Source organism: Vitis vinifera, chromosome 13 (assembly GCF_030704535.1).
Source record: "Vitis vinifera cultivar Pinot Noir 40024 chromosome 13, ASM3070453v1".
Taxonomy (NCBI): Eukaryota; Viridiplantae; Streptophyta; class Magnoliopsida; order Vitales; family Vitaceae; genus Vitis; species Vitis vinifera.
In genome coordinates this window covers 15282899-15300684 of record NC_081817.1, presented here as the reverse complement: position 1 = coordinate 15300684, position 17786 = coordinate 15282899, and the positions used below count along the sequence as shown (strand labels likewise).

At 39.4% G+C, this 17786-nt stretch overlaps 1 protein-coding gene across 2 annotated transcripts in view; it reads right to left on the bottom strand.

Moving 5' to 3' along the window:
* LOC100245661 (serine/threonine-protein phosphatase BSL3) overlaps positions 1-17786 on the bottom strand; it is a 103400-nt gene that overhangs the window by 60419 nt on the left and 25195 nt on the right. For both annotated transcript variants that reach the window (XM_059741533.1, XM_002262810.5), the window contains exon 10: positions 12230-12409. In XM_059741533.1, coding sequence (XP_059597516.1) covers positions 12230-12409 — 180 coding nt within the window. The remainder of the gene's footprint in view (positions 1-12229; positions 12410-17786) is intronic.

Genomic DNA, 17786 nt, shown 5'->3' with positions numbered 1-17786 from the left:
CGTCGATATCTCCCGGGGTCTCTTAAAGGCTCCCCCTGTCCTGGTATAAGTTTGACATTCGGATCCATAGGTGTGTCTACCGGTTTACAGTCTAACATACCGGTTTCTTCCAGGATGTCTAAAGCATACTTCCTTTGGGAAAGGACCACACCAGAACTGGATTGAGCTATCTCAATTCCCAAGAAATACTTGAGTTTCTCCAAGTCTTTGGTCTGAAAGTGGGTAAAAAGATGTTGCTTTAGTTTCTGAATACCATCCTGATCACTGCCTGTAATGACGATGTCGTCCACATAAACAACCAGATAAATACACTGCCCCAAGGAGTTATGATGATAAAAAACTGAATGCTCTGCTGTACTGCGAAGCATGCCAAACTCTTGAACAACAGAACTAAAACGGCTAAACCATGCTCGAGGAGATTGTTTCAAGCCATATAGAGAACGGCGTAACCTGCACACTAAACCAGACTCCCCCTGAGCAACAAAACCAGGAGGTTGCTCCATATAAACTTCCTCGGCAAGATCACCATGAAGGAAGGCATTTTTAATATCCAACTGATAAAGAGGCCAAGAACACATAGCAGCCATGGACAGAAGCAAGCGGACAGAAGTCATCTTGGCAACAGGGGAGAATGTGTCACCATAATCAGAACCATAAACTTGAGTATAGCCTTTAGCAACTAAACGGGCCTTAAGGCGATCAACCTAACCATCAGGACCAACCTTAACTGCATAGACCCAACGACAACCAACTGTAGATTTACCAGAGGGTAAAACAACAAGATCCCAAGTGCCATTAGAGTGCAGAGCAGCCATTTCATCCACCATTGCCTGTCGCCAGCCTGGATGGGAAAGAGCTTCATGGGTGCTCTTTGGAAGAGAAACAGAGGATATAGCAGAAACAAAAGCAGAATAGGGTGAAGATAATCGATGATAACTCAAAAAATTGTAAATAAGATGAGGATTATGAGTAGAGCGAGTACCTTTCCGAACAGCAATAGGTAAGTCATTAGGAGAAGGCAGAGTTGGGGCAGGTGAAGCCGAAGGGATAGGAAGTGAGTCAGCAGGTGCCTCAGGAAAAGGGAGAGGAGCAACGACACGAGGGCGACGATGATAAACCTGAAGTGGTCGAGGGAGCATAGCATCAGGTGGGGAGACAATGGGAATGGGCAAGACTTCAGAAACAGGAAGAGACTCAGAAGTGGTGGAAAAGAATGGTGAGTCCTCAAAGAAGGTGACATCAGCGGAGATAAAGTACCGATGAGTCTCAACGGAATAACAACGATAACCCTTCTGAAGTCTGGAATATCCCAAGAAGAGGCACTTCATGGCTTTGGCGGAAAGCTTGTCCTGTCCAGGAGTGAGAATATGAACAAAGCAAGTACAACCAAAGACACGAGGAGGAAGAAAATAAAGTGGTTGGTCAGGGAAAAGAAGGGAGTGAGGAATCTGATCGTGTAAGACAGAGGAGGGCATACGATTAATCAAATAACAAACGGTAAGAACAGCGTCCCCCCAAAAGCGAAAAGGAACATGACTATGGAGGAGGAGAGTACGAGCTGTCTCAACAAGATGTCGATTCTTGCGTTCAGCTACCCCATTTTGTTGAGGAGTATGAGCACAAGAAGACTGATGAAGAATCCCATGATGAGACATAAACGAAGTAAATTGGGCTGAAAAATATTCTCTGGCATTGTCACTGCGTAACACACGAATAGAAATATTGAACTGGGTTTGGATTTCAGTATAAAATTTCTGGAAAATAGAGAATAACTCAGCTCGATTTTTCATTAAAAATAACCAAGTACATCGAGAATAGTCATCAATGAAAGTGACAAAATACTGAAATCCTAAAGTAGACGCAGTCTGACAAGGACCCCAAACATCAGTGTGGACAAGCTCAAAAGGAGACTTTGCCCGATTATTCAAACGCTTTGGGAACGAGACACGAGTATGTTTCCCAAGCTGACATGACTCACACGGAAGCGACGACAAAGTTGAAAAACGAGGAACCATCTTCTGGAACTTGGAGAGACTAGGGTGGCCCAAACGATTGTGAATGAGGAAAGGAGCATCAGTGGAAATGCAAACTGCAGGAGATGAATCTGAGGTGAGGTGATAGAGGCCTTGAGACTCACGTCCTATGCCAATCGTCTTCCCCGTACTCCGGTCCTACAAGGTCACAAATTTATCAGAAAAGGTAATAGAGCAATTAAGAGTACGAGTGATTTTGCTGATGGAAATAAGATTAAAAGGACATTCAGGAGTATAAAGGACAGAAGTGCGAGGTAGAGAAGGCAGAGGAAGGGCCAAACCAATACCTTTAGCCACAGTTTGAGAACCATTAGCTAAGGTAACAGTAGGTAAATCAGAGGTAGTAGTAATAGAGGAGAAAATATCCTTATTACCAGATAGGTGATCAGATGCTCCAGAATCTAGAATCCAGGGTCCAAGAGAAGATGTGTGGGTAAGGCAGCCAGAGGCATTACCAGGCTGGGCAACAGAGGCAATAGAAGCCTGAGATGTCTGAGATGCGGAGGAGCTCGGAGGCTGAGGAAGCGGAGAATCAGAGGACTGGGCCATATGGGCAGTGCGAGGAGGTCTTCCATGTAACTGATAGCAACGATCGCGAGTGTGGCCAAGTTTATTGCAATAGGTGCAATGAGGACGTTGGCCTCTACCTCGGGTACCACTGCATCCTCCTCGAGAGGTAGTTTGAGAAACTAACACAGAAGAATCTGAAGCGCTATCAGATGGCAAAGTCTGAGTGGACGAGATACGGAGGAGGCAAGCAAACACATCATCCAAGGACGGAACTGATGAACTACCAAGAATCTGATCACGAATAGGCTCAAGATCCGGATGGAGGCCAATAAGAGTAAGGACCATGAAGAACTTGTCATGCTGTGTTTGTTGAGCCCCAACATCAGGAGTAAGAGGCATCACAGTCAAGAACTGCTCCTTAAGAGAGGTAATCTGACCAATATAAGTAGATAGATCCAAGTCCTGTTGGCTGAGATGGACAATAGCAGAAGCCACCTTATAAAGACGCTGGATATCATTCGTGTATAATCCTTTGGCCTGAGTCCAAAATTTAAAACAAGTTTTATAGGCCTGAAGATGAAGAAGAATCCGGGGATCAACCGATTGCCATAATACACTACACAACTGTGCATCTATCTTCCTCCACTGTACGCGGTCAACCTCAGGGATATCTGCCTCCTGGGTAACCAAGTGATCCTCATATCCTTGACCCATAAACCAAAGTTCAACAGAGGCAGACCAGGAGAGATAATTCTCACTGCCAACCAATTTCTCTGAGGTAATCAGAGGAGATCCAGAGAGAACAGACGTAAAGATCTGATTTTTGGTGGTCATATTCACGTATTTGGATCGAAGAGAGCCCTAAGATGGGTTCAGATTTCGGCGGAGAGAGAAAAACAGTGAAACCACGGCTGTGAGAGGTGCAATCAATGGAGAAAAAAAGGTTGTGACGTGCCTGGAGAGGAAGAGAAGCAGCACCCAAGCCTCGGGGATGGAGGGGGAGCCCTGTCGGAGGTGGCCGGAATGGCAAGAAAGCCAAAAACAGGGAAAAAATGGAGATGCAGGGCTCGGGGAGGACTGCCGGAGGGCTAGAAGGCCAAGACGGCGCCGGACGAGCCTGGAGAGGTGTCGGAAGTGGCCGGAAAGTGAGCCACGCGCCGTCACGCGCCGGCGCGTGGGTGAGAGTCCGGAGGAGAAGGGCGACGCGTGGGGGCGCGTGAGATGCCGGTTGCCGGTGGGGTTTCCACTGGCGTGTAGATCAGCCTCCGGCGGTTCGGAATATGTGGTCTTTGCCCGAAAAAAAGGTCGCCGGAAAAGGTTGCCGGCGTGGTGGAGATCCGACGGCGATGAGGTTGTCCGAGGTGGTTCGGAAAGAGAGTGAGGGGACCGGAGTGAAAACACGGTCACTGGACGGTTCGTCGGAATTGAGTACACGGCTAAACCGAAAAAATTAGGTTTTCTCCTTTGGCTCTGATACCATGTTGAGAGAGAGAGAGAGAGAGAGAGAGGAGAAAAACCTTATTCTCATTCATTGTAATCTCTACTTACAATTGAGAGATATATATATACAAGGCTAGGAGTCCTAACTACCATACATGTGACCTATATTAACAAGGAAAGATAGTATATTATACATACATTATATTCAACAGCTGACTTGTTCGATCAACTTGGTAGGGCGAGATATTTCACGAAGCTGGACTTAAGGTCAGGCTACTACCAAGTCAGGATTACGGAATGGGACGAGCTAAATACCACATGTGTGACCAGGTATGGCTCATTCGAGTTCTTAGCGATGCCTTTTGGACTGACCAATGCCCCAACAACGTTCTGCACCCTCATGAACAAGATCTTCCACCCTTACTAAGACAAGTTCATGGTGGTATACCTGGATGACATAGTCATCTACAGTAACACCCTAAAGGAGCACGTAGAGCATTTAAGGAAGGTCTTCAAGATCCTAAGGCAGAACGAGTTATATGTGAAGAAGGAGAAGTGCTCATTTGCTAAGGAAGAAGTGAGCTTCCTAGGGCATCGCATCAGAGATGGCAAACTGATGATGGATGATAGCAAGGTAAAAGCCATCCAGGAATGGGATCCACCAACCAAGGTACCTCAACTCAGATCTTTCCTTGGTTTAGTTAATTACTATCGGCGGTTCATCAAGGGCAATTTGGCAAAGGCAGCTTCACTCACTGATCTTCTTAAGAAGAACAAGACATGGGAATGGGACGAAAGGTGCCAACAAGCCTTTGAGGATCTAAAGAAGGTTGTGACTGAGGAGCCGGTGTTGGCACTACCCGACCACACCAAGGTTTTTGAGGTACACACAGATGCCTCAGACTTCGCTATAGGGGGAGTCCTTATGCAAGAAAGGCACCCGACCGCCTTCTAGAGTCGCAAGCTAAATGACACTGAGAGGCGTTACACGGTGCAAGAAAATGAGATGACCGCCATCGTCCTAGAGGCACTATCTTCTAGGGTCTCACTTCATAGTGAAGACCGATAACGTTGCCACTAGCTACTTCCAAACACAGAAGAAGCTAAGTCTTAAGCAAGCTAGGTGGCAAGACTTCCTAGCCGAGTTCGACTATACGCTGGAGTATAAGCCAGGAAGTGCTAATCATGTGGCCGACGCTCTAAGCCGAAAAGCGGAGTTAGCATCCATAACGAGCCAGTCCCAAGGAGACATAATGTATCTTCTAAGAGAGGGACTGCAACATGATCTAGTGGCTAAGAGCCTCATCGCCCTGGCTCATGAAGGAAAGACTAAGCGGTTTTGGGTGGAGGACGACCTACTCTACACTAAGGGAAGACGACTCTATGTGCCTAAGTGGGGGAACATAAGGCGGAATCTGATTAAGGAGTGCCATGACATCAAGTGGGCTGGGCACCCCGGGCAACGATGCACGAGGGCACTACTTAAGTTAGCTTACTATTGGCCTCAAATACGGGATGAAGTTGTGGTCTATGTGAGGACTTGTCTTGTGTGCCAACAAGACAAAGTGGAGCAACGACAACCTAAAGGCCTGTTGGAACCACTACCGATAGCAGAGCGCCCATAGGATAGCGTCACCATGGACTTCATCATCGGGCTACCCAAGTCGGAGGACAACGGCTCTATCATAGTAGTAGTGGACAGGTTCTCTAAGTATGCAACCTTCATAGCAGCCCCAACTGACTGCACCGCGGAAGAGACGGCAAGGCTATTCTTAAAGCACGTAGTCAAGTATTGGGGGTTGCCTAAGTATATCATTAGTGATCGTGACCCACAATTCATTAGGAAGTTTTGGGCGGAGCTCTTCAAGCTTATGGGTTTGGAGCTTCACTTCTCCACAAGCTTTCACCCACAGATGGATGGGCAAACTGAGAGGGTGAATACCTTACTGGAGCTATACTTGAGGCACTTTGTGAGTGCCAACCAGAAAGATTGGGCTAAACTGCTAGACATAGCCTAGTTTTCATACAACCTGCAAAGGAGTGAGGCAACCAATAAGAGCCTGTTCGAGCTAGCCACAGGGCAGCAACCGTTAACTCCTCACACTCTAACGATAGGCTATATGGGGAGAAGTCCAGCGGCTTTCAAGTTCGCAAAGGGGTGACACGAGCAAACTGACATAGCACGCTCATACTTGGACAAGGCCGCTAAGAAAATGAAGAAATGTGCAGACAAGAAGCGACATCACACAGAGTACAAGGTCGGAGACATGGTGCTTGTCAAGCTCCTTCCTCAACAATTCAAATCCCTAAGGCCGGTGCATAAGGGCCTTGTGAGGAGTTATGAAGGACCTTCCCCATACTTGGGAAGGTCGGCAAGGTGTCCTATAGGGTTGAGTTACCACCAAGGTTGAAAATTCATCCCGTCTTCCACGTAAGTTACTTGAAACCATATCACGAAGACAAGGATGATCCAAGCCGAGGGTTTTCTAAGAGATCACCTACAGCGGTTGTGACTTCCTATGACAAGGAGGTGGAACACATCATTGCAGACCGAGTCATCAGGAGACGAGGTGTGCCTCCTACTACGGAGTACTTAGTGAAATGGAAGGGACTACCAGAAAGTGAGGCTAGCTGGGAGCCAGCAGATGCACTATGGCAGTTCTAGGAGCACATTGAGCAGTTCCAGGCAAAAGGTGCGACGAGGATGTCTACGACTTAGGTGGAGGAGAGTGTCACAGGATGCTTCAAATGAGCCTCCCCATGGGTTTATATAGAGCCCAAGAAGCTTCTGGAGACTCCTACACTTAGCCATTGGTGGGAAGAGTGTGGAAGATTCTAGAAATGCCTAGAGAAGTCCACACATCTCTACATTATGATGGAAGGCATGAGAGGAGTCCAGGGCTTTCTAGAGAATTCTAGAGGTCTCTTGTACATAGGCTTGTACATAGAATGATGTAAGACATTCTAGAATATTCTTGAATTGTAAGGAACCCTCCAAGGTTCCAAAGAGTTCCATTGGTGCCTATAAATAGGTGAGGGCCTCATTTGGCCAAGGGACAAAGCAAGTGAGTCTTCAAAGCACTTGTAAAGGCTTCCTTGAATAATAAGAGCTTCTATTCTTTAAGAGTTGCCTACTACACCTTTTACAACTTCCGAGTTGCGAGTGTCTTAACCTAGCAAGCTAAGCATTGGGAGTAAGGCTGACTTAGCAAGATCAAGTGTCTTGACTTGTCTAACTGTCGCACGAGCTTAGTAAACGACTAAGTCCGTGACAAAAGGCTCTTAAGGTTAGGTCTTTAAGTTTGGCTATTTAAGCATTATAGTTATATATATATATATATATATATATATATATATATATATATATATATAAAACAAACAAACAAACAAAAAAGGAAAAATGTCTAAGGTATCACAAACTACTACTTTCATCAATCCTTTTGAAGGAGTGATTACCACTCATAACACAGGAGAATTGTAGAATATTCAAGCGATATACAAAGTTAATGGTAAGAATTATCTGAAATGGTCATAGCTTGTTCATATCTTTTTGAAGGGAAAAGGAAAATTAAGTCACCTCTTGGGAATTGGACCAAGCAGAGAAGACTCTCGGTTTGATACCTGAGATGAAGAAGACTCAATGATTATGGCATGGTTATGGAACTCCATGACACCTGAAATTAGTGACACTTGTATGTTCTTGACAACTGCTAAAGACATTTGGGATGCAGTTCATCAGACATACTCAAAGACACTAGATGCAGCCCAAGTGTACAAAATAAAAGCTAAGATTAGAGCAACTAAATAAGGAAAGAAGACAGTCACAGAGTATGTCAATATGTTGATCACTATCGATGTATTGAGACAAAATGCCTTGAGGATGCAGCAATCCTAAAAAACTACATCGAAAACGATCGAGTCTATGATTTCTTAGTTGGTCTTAATGCTGAGTTTGACCAAGTTCGAGTTCAAATATTTAGCAAAGAGCTTTCAACTTTGAATGAGACTATCCTCATTATTTGAGTAGAAGTGTCATGCTTGAAGTTCAGAATATGGAAGGCTCAACTATGGTTGCTAACAAAGGCAATGATCAAAAGGCTAACACTACTGATAACAAAAAGACTGAACGGTCAAAGGCTCCAAACCGTGATAACAAGGATAACTTAAGGTGCACTCACTGTTAGAAACCTAGACATACACATGAAAAATGATAGAAACTTCATGGTAAGCCAACTACATCAAGCAAAAAATGGGGTTACAATGTAGGACAATAGAGGAATAATGGGCACACAAACTTGTCCTCTACTCAACCAAATGAAGAAAAATCCCTGGAATAAGGTAGATTCAATCAAGAGGAGATTGAAAAAATAAGAACTTTGTCGGGAACTCTTGAGAAACCTTTAGGTACCTGCTCATTGGCGTTTTCAAGTAAGTTTCCTATTTCCATTGGATTAAAAGTCTCAGATGAAACCTTTGTCAAATCATGATTTATAGATTTAGGCGCCACAGATCACATGATCCATTCGTCACACCAATTTAAAAACTATAACCTTTGTCCAACAATAGGACAATAGCCATAGCAGATGGTTCCTTAACCATTGTTGCAAGTATAGGAGATGTCCAAATTAATCCTACACTCGCACTCCGAAATGTGCTCCAAGTTCCAAAGTTGTCCATTAATATTGTTTCTATACAAAAGCTTACACAAAATTTGGGTTGCATTATGACCTTTTTCCCCACTTATTGTGTATTTTAGGACCAAGACTTAGGGAAGATGATTAGACTTGCTAAGGAATGAAACAGGCAATACTACCTTGAGACACCAAGCGAATCATCTATATCTTTCCTTTCAGAGTAGTATCTTTTAAATAAAGAAAAAAATTTGGCTTCATCATCGTAGGCTTGGACATCCATCATTTCGAATTCTTTAAGTTTTTGTTTCCTTCCTTATTTAGTAAATTAGATGTTGAGAGCTTCCATTGTGATGTATGTGAACTTGCTAAACACAAGCGTTAACCCTTTCCCATCAATAATAAAAGAAGTTCAAAACCTTTTCATTTAATTCATGATGATATTTGGGGTCCTTCCTCTATCCTTAATATATCTGGTGCACGTTAGTTTGTGTTTTTCATCGATGATTGTACGAGGGTCTCTTGGATTTTCTTACTTAAACATAAATCTGATGTGAGTATTGTTCTTCCAAATTTTCATAACATGGCAAAAAGACCATTTTGGCGTCACTATTAAGAGGTTTCGGTCCAATAATGCCAAAGACTATTTCAATCAAGTCTTAACTCCATACTTTCGACATGAGGGTATAATTCATGAATCATCATGTATCAACAACCCTCAACAAAATGGAGTTACTGAGAAGAAAAATGATCACCTACTTGATACAACTCGAGCCTTTTTGTTCCCAAATCATGTGTCTGAATCTTACTGGGGGCAAGTCGTCCTCACTACCACACATCTCATAAACCGATTACCTTTCAGAGTCCTCTGTTTCAAAAGTCCCATGGAAGTACTCTCATCTTTCTATCCTAATATGAGAACCACAAACCATCTCATTTTGTTCACACTCCAAGCGGGGGAAAATTGGACCCAAGAGCAGTCAAATTTATTTTTGTGAGATATTCCTCAACTCAAAAGGGATATAAGTGTTACCATCCACAATTCAAAATTTTTTTTCTCTCAATGGATGTTACCTTCAATGAAAGTGAGTCTTATTTTCCCGCTTCTTATCTTCAAGGGAAGAATTTCTTCAAGGAAGACAAGGATTGGGATTCCTATTTCATTGATCCCTTTTTCATTAACCCTCCTAAAGTCATTAGTCTAGTACTTGTACCGTCTGCCTCTTTACCCGTCCCTAAACTTGAGTTGTCACCCATTGAGCCTACGAAGAATCGAATGATTGGCAAAGTATACTCAAGGAAGAAAGATGCAGTCCCTAAACTTATACAAGTCTAAGAATCTGAACCGGCTTCTAGAAATTAGGTAACGTTTTCTCATCCTCCCTTACAAATTAAGCCAGAACTTGAGCTTCCTATTGCCATCAGGAAGGAAAGAGAGAATGTACTAAGCGTCCTTTGCATCCACTTTCCCATGTTGTATCATTCAAAAGGTTGTCTCAGTTCTATAAGAGTTTTCTTACAAGTTTGAACAATATCTATATTCCTACCACTCTATCTAAGGCTTTATTTGATGAAAATTGGAAACAAGCCATGAATGCAGAAATGAAGGCCTTGGAGAAAAATAAAACTTGGGAGTTGGTAGATTTGCCTATAGGAAAAAGACCATTTAGATGCAAATGGGTTTATACCATTAAGTATAAAGCAGATGGATCATTAAAGAGGTATAAAGCGGGATTGGTAGCCAAGGGATACACTCAGACATATGGTGTGGATTATCTAAAAACATTTGCACCAGTTGCAAAGATGAATACTGTAAGAATTCTATTATCATTAACAACTAACTACAATTGGGATCTACAATAGTTAAATGTCAAAAATGCATTTTTGCATGGAGACTTGGAAAAAGAAATTTTCATGGAAATTCCTCCTGGATTTGGCAATGACCTAGCCACTAAAAAGGTGTGTAAACCAAAGGAAGCTCTATATGGGTTAAAACAATCTTCAAGGGTGTGGTTTCAAAGATTTGCAAAGGTAATGAAAAACATGGGATGGGCTAATGAGACTTTACCGTGACAATAAATTTGCAATCAGTATTGCACATAATCCAGTGCAACACGATTGAACGAAACACAGATAAATTGACTAGCATTTTATCAAAGAGAAACTAGACAGTGGATTAATTTGTACCCCTTATGTATCTACTGATTACCAACTTGCAGATAGATATACTCACAAAAGGTTCAAGCAGTACAAAGTTTCAAGTAAGCATATCCAAGTTGGGAATGGAAAACATCTATTCACCAGTTGGAGGGAGGGTGTGGAAGATTGAAATTAGGAAAGATGTGATTCTGAATAGAGAATTAGACAATCTCGTAATCAAAGGGATTTTGTTGTAATTGAGTTAAGAAAGTCCCTAATTTAGGTTCTAGGATTTTTGTATATATATATATGTGTGTGTGTGTGTGTGTGTGTGTATGTGTGTGTATGTATGTAACTCTGTACATAAGAATTAAGAAGTATAATTTTTACCTATTATTCTTCAATCCTCCTCTTCTTCAAGGTCACTATATTGGTATTAAACATAATATGTTTCCAAATATTAAAATTCAATGAAATAAAATTTTCATTTCCACATCAATTTTAATATTCACTTTACAGTCTTTCTTGTTATTAGCACACATTATATTGTTGAGTCATGACACCAATTTTATAATGCATATATAAAAATTAAATAAAAAGAAGTAACTTAATTTGTGCATTATTAATTGTTTTATCATTTTTCAAAATTTCCATGTTTTGAGGTCAATTTCGGTGATTTCTTTCATTTTTTCTAATATCGTTATTGATATCTTCATCGACCTTTCTATAAAGTTGAACCATCTATATTTCTGTTGATATTGACATTTTCACCCTTATCATTTCAACCAATAAGTATATGATGTTCGGAAAATCCAAGGGATGAACTTGCTACCATCAGGCACCTTGATCTTGAACTGTGAATTAAGTTTCCACTATAACAACAAGATCGCCAAAAAATGCTATCATAATACCACTCGCAACAGTTAATTATATCCTCTAAAGATGTCTACATAAATAAAGGAATTGAGTTAGCCAAAGACAAAAAAGGAGAAAATTCTCAATCACCCTTCTCATTTATCAGGCATAATGGTCCAAACATTTGCAAGCAATAGACAATCTTCATGAACGTGAAATTTTTTTAACAAAGCAACAACGCGTACAGCTCCAAGACAAGTGTGAACTTTCATGGCCCAAGCTCAAATATAAATCTTGTCTTATTATGTAAACCTTAGGACTGTAGCTAGAAACTCAGCATCACAATGAAAAATTAGGTATAAAAAAACCCTAAAAGGTGTATAGATCTAAAATTCAAAAGCCACACATCGAATCATAACCATTATTCTTATTGATGTCTTATAGCGAGGCAGAAACTTAAATTTGTAGCATTTACTGCTATAAATTAGAGTCCATAAATTAAGAATAGGCTTGGCCATTAGAACACAAAATGCATATATAAGCAAATAGCTGGCAGCATTGTTACTGAACAATGAAGTATGAATCCTGATAAGTATTTAGCAAATTAGGTTCATTTCTTACCACAACGTAATCCACCATAAACATAGACCAAATCACCAACTGCAGCAGCTGCATGTCTACAGCGTCTAATCAATTCAAATGAAGTGTCTCCACCAGTTGCATTAGCACTGTACCTACCTGCTCTTGCACTTGTAACAATGGCCTTCGTGTCACACCAGACGCCAGCAGCAGTATCTAACACTACACAGAGAAGATGTGAGGTTAGACCTTTGTAAAGAAACATGAATTGCTGAAGATTGCAGCACTAGAGGCAGAATAAAAGAGGAAACGGGAAAAAACCAGAATGTATTTGAAAATTTATTTGGAACCATTTAGTAACTGCAAAAGGTTATAATAATCTAACACCACAGCAATGCAAAAGAATTTCTATCCCTCATTATGAAAAGGAAATTCCTTATGTCATAGTCCACTGAAGTTTACAAAAAAGTGTCAAGCAGATTCCCACAATTTACTGAATTTTGATGACTATGTGGGCTGATTTAATCCTGGAGAGGCAACTGGCAATCAAAAACAATAAGCTGAGTGCAAAAATATTGGACCTTGTGAAGATTTTGAAGAGATTATGGTAGTGTAAACACATTAAAGGTTCCAAATTTTGTCAACATACTGGATATTTGCAATGCTCATTGTCTACACCAGATAATAGTTACTCCAAGTGGCAAGATACTAACTAGAGTTTAAGCCTCCTGTCACTTGGAGGGACGGATGCAGATAATGTTAAGGTTCATCTTGCTGAAGGTAAGTGAACATCTCAAAGAAACACATTGGAGAAAGCCAAGAGGCCTCATTACTTCAATCGTCCCATAGCTGTGCTCCAGCAGAATGGGGAAGAGTTATATGCGAAGAGCCTGGCAAGGGCGACCTTATTAAAGAGAACATTCAGGATTGCAGCTATTCCAGTGCTTTTGTTTTGAAGCTTGGAATCTTATTTAAGTGTTTAGTTTGTGAATAAGTGATCTCGGTATGTCATGTGATTTCTTTCATGAATCTGGTAATCACTTAAGGATAAATTAGTTGTTTTAGCTATTTTTCTCTTATGACAAAATAAGAGCTCTCCAACTCAAAGAGTGATGAGCTTCACTATTTATGGCATCTCACCTTCTTATAAAAGGGTGCCCAAGCTTGTAGCCAGTACCTTTTCTTTTTTGCAAACTGTGAATAAATTTCATCTTTAATTGCAATTCCAGTCTCTCTTTTGGATCAAGGTCTAGGTGTTCCACCTATAATATTAGCTCAACTTAGCACCCTTATTCTCCTTCTTAGTCATGTTTTCTTCCGCTCCAATAAGTGGATTGCACCATGAAGAAACATTATTCATGATTAGGTTATAATTTAACAGAAAACAAGGTAATGTCAATTACGTAGAATAAATATCATGTAATATTTAATTCATATTAGAAACTCCAAGAAACCTATAACTCTTGTTCTAAAATCATATATTAAAATATAAAACATTTTGCTATGTTGTTTATCTTTTCTAATAGCATGTATATATACACACATACACAATATAGTCATCAAACTCAAAGAAATTGTATATTTTGACTTCCCTTCTAGAATATAGATTTCTTTTTTTTTTTAATAGAAAACAATAAATTGTAAATTTGACTCTAGATTGTGATTCCAAGAGACAAACAAAAAAAGAAAGGGCAATTTAGTGTTTGACCTACTTCTATGTAAGATATTAGAAGGGGCATAGCTAGCATGAGAATAACTATAGTTTCAACTAATTATTCTCCTTTTATCATGTCAAGCCATTGACCCTATGTACAGCATAATAATAGGGCAAAAAAATGAGAATTCTAATGGAAAATGAGATATTTGCACAAGGGAATACAAATGTACATAACATGGGCACCTCTTTTGAGAAACCAGATTTTTATTCCTCTTGGCTTTGTTTTAGTGGAGTTTGATCATTTCTCCCATATCCATTGGAAAGGGTAGTCATCATCCAGTAGAGTTTGAGGTTAACAGACAAGTAGTGAAACTGCCTGGAGCTCAGCACCTCTGGGGTCATTTTCAGAGGAAAAACATAATCCACAAGTTAATTTACTCAATTCATACTGTATATTGATTATTGCATTTTCAGAGTTAAATAAAAGCATAACATATAGACTACCATTTTTTCATTTTGGCTTATGATGGGCATTCAGCTGTATTTTCACTTTGTACTTGTTTTAGAGTTCTGTTTCTTTTTGGATGTCCCCAATTTTTTCTCTTGAAAAATTGCTTGTCCTTTTTGTTGGAGAATATCTATGCAGTAATTGCCAGATTATATAGCCTTTACTAGATGGGATTTAATTTGGATTTGTTTCTTTTTCAGTGGAGTTGACTGAGTACTTATTTCCTGTAATTAGTGGTTGATTTAGTGAAGTAAGTCTAAGCCTACAATAGAATAATTTTTTTTCCTTTTTCCCATTTTGTAAGATGTGGAAATTTGGTTTTAATGACCAGATTTGGTTGACCTATTATCCTATTTAATTATGAGATATTTAGTTTTAATTTGGTAAATATATGACCTCAAATAAGGTGGGATCTGACTATATTTTTTATTTTTTAGATTTAGCCATGTAAATCCCTAATTTTAAGAGATATTCTCGCAACTGTTATAGTTGTTACGGCTGTATTGATTTTAAGGGATCTTCTCACAGTTGATATAGCCGTGTATTAACAGCTGTTATAGTTGTATATTCTATGTATCCCTCTCTTGTATTTGATGTAAGGTATCAATGAACAACTATACACAGCCGACTCTCCCCCTCAAGTTGGTGCATAAATATCACACATGCCCAACCTGGATAATGATGCATAGAATAGACCACTAATAACAGCATGAGTCATCATATCATCCAACTGATCTGCACTCTTGATGTAGGGAACCTTTATCATGCCAGAATCTAGGTTGTCCTTGATGTAGTTCCTGTCAAGTTCAATATGCTTAGTTCGATCATGTTGCATTGGATTATTTGCAATCTCAATAGCTATCATGTCATCACCAAAGAGGATCATAGGTTTTTTGGGACCAAACCCAAGCTCGCTTAAGAGAATTCTTAGCCAAGTAAGTTCCCTTGTTGCATGATGGGGCACACAATATTCAGCTTCTGCGCTAGACACTAAGACCACATTTTGTTTCTCACTCCTCCAAGTTACCAAATTTCCTCCTACAAATGACACATACCTTAAGTATTTTTTAATTTTTATTGATGATTAGTCTAGAGTCACTTAGTTGTAGTTAGAGACAAATCAAAAATTCCCTTTAGTCTTTTTCCAAAGGAATAAAAACTCATTTTTGTGTGCCTACTCAAAATTTTCATTCAAATAATGCTCTAAAAACTTCATATTCTTCTATTGCAAAGTTTATGAAATTAATGGAATTATTAATCATCCTGCTCTTACACTCCATAACAAAATGAGATGGCTAAGCATAGAAACAAACATCTTTTGGAAGTTTCCCATTCACTTCTTTTCCATATGCAAGTTCTGAAAAGGTTTTAGGGATATGCTATTCTTACTGCTTGTTTTCTTTTTAATCCTTTCTCACTTTACTATTCTTAGTATTGGCCATATTCTATTTTATATCCAATCTTCCACAGTTTTGTCTTCCCCTTCAAGTATTTAATTGTCTGCTTTGTGTACAATGTGGTTGTAGGTTCAGATAAACTTCCCCTCGAGCTACAAGTGTGTCTCCCTTTGGTATTCCAACACTGAAAAAGGTTACAAACGTTTTTATCCTACTTCAAATATATACCTAGTCAATGAAAATGTAACCTCTTTTAACTTATTCCTTTTTCTCCTCTAAAAGGTCAAATCTCAACACAACTATTTTCTTCCCTTAGTCCTATTCATCCACCCATTACTCTTATGCCCAAACTAGGATGTCACCAGTTCGCATTTCTTGTGTCTAAGAAACCTTTACAGGTCAAAGTGAAAAAAAAAGGTGGCTGCAAGGGAGATTACTCCTCCAGATGAGTAGCCCATTGTTCGAAGGCCAACTTCTGATAGAGGTTTTTCTCCAACTAGTAAATCCATAGCCTCATATAATGCTAATCTTTGTATTGTTCTTTGAAAAGGTATAATAACTACCACTCAACACTTTCTTGTTAACCACCTAGGTTTTGCTTAGTTATTTTCTCTTGTTCAATTTTTTCTTATTTCTCTATTTGGTATTGCTATTACTAATGTTTACTATGAGGCTCTTTCTCATCCTGATTGGAAATTTGCTTTTGGAAGAAGAGATGAATGTCTTGTGCAGGTGTGGCACATGGTATTAGCTACCTTAAAAGAATGTAAGAAAATTGTTGATTACAAGTAGGTCTTTGATGTCAAATGCTGTCCATGTGATACCATTGAAAGGTTAAAAACACAACTGGTTACCAAGGGGGTATACATAGAGTTTGACCCCTTTCTGCTTGTGGCTAGATTAAATTCTTTGCACCTGTTAATTTCACTGGCTCAGTCAACATAGGGCTCGGTTTGATTAGGTTAATAGCATACTGATCTCTCTAGGTTTTTCCAGATGTCATTCTAATTACTTAGCCAATGTGAAGAACATAAGGTCAAGTAGTGTGGTATTGATTGTTTATATTAATAAAATACTGGTATGATTTGTGTAGGATTGAAGAGTTGAAAATGCAACTAAAAAAGACTTTTCAAACTGAAGACCTAGAGCTACTTAAATATTTCTTGGGAATTTAGGTTACTTGTAGCAAGAAAGGACCAATTTGTCTTGGAGTAAATATGAGCAAGATTTACTCAAACAACTATGTTAAGGTTAAAACCAATAGATACACCTACAGATCCTAATATACAGTTAAACAGAGTAGAATTTCCCAAATTATCGTTTCATTTGAAAAGTAATTATGAAAGGTAATTTAATTACTTCTTATGTCAAATTAGAAGATCCCTTAGACATATATTTTTTTATGTTCTATGTTAGAGTGCATGATATACATAGTGAACCCAAATCCCACAAGTTTAGCTTTTAGGAAAATTGGTAGTTCAACATAGTAGCAGAGCCTTGTTTAGCAAGAGGTCGTGTGTTTGAACCTTACCACTATCTATTTCCTTAATTTATTAAGCTAAAAAAGGTTACTTTATTTCCTCAAATTATTAAGCCTACATGTAAGCCCAAAAGAGACTACACATGAGGGAGGGTGCTAGAGTGCATGATATACATCATGAGCTTAAATCCTACAAGCTTAAGCTTTTAAGAAAATTGCTAGTTCAACATTCTGTGCAAAAAAAATTGTTTTTATTTTTCTATTCCAAGTTGGCCATTGAAAATTTTTGTGCTTTAGCTTAAGTGGAGAGTTAAAGTCTATTACTGAGGGTATTATTCCATTATTTAATAATAGGGTTATTAGGAGTGCAGTATATAGTTTATTGCTCTTTATTTTTTCTGAAAATTAATGAACATATAGAGAAGGTGTTCTCACCTCCTTTCACATTTTCTAACATATACTTCAATAGTCAATGATTTAGTGATCAGCCAGGGTTAAGCTCTGATGCCATCTTAACTTTGAACTGTTTGTTCTGAAATAAAAGCCCATTTTGAATT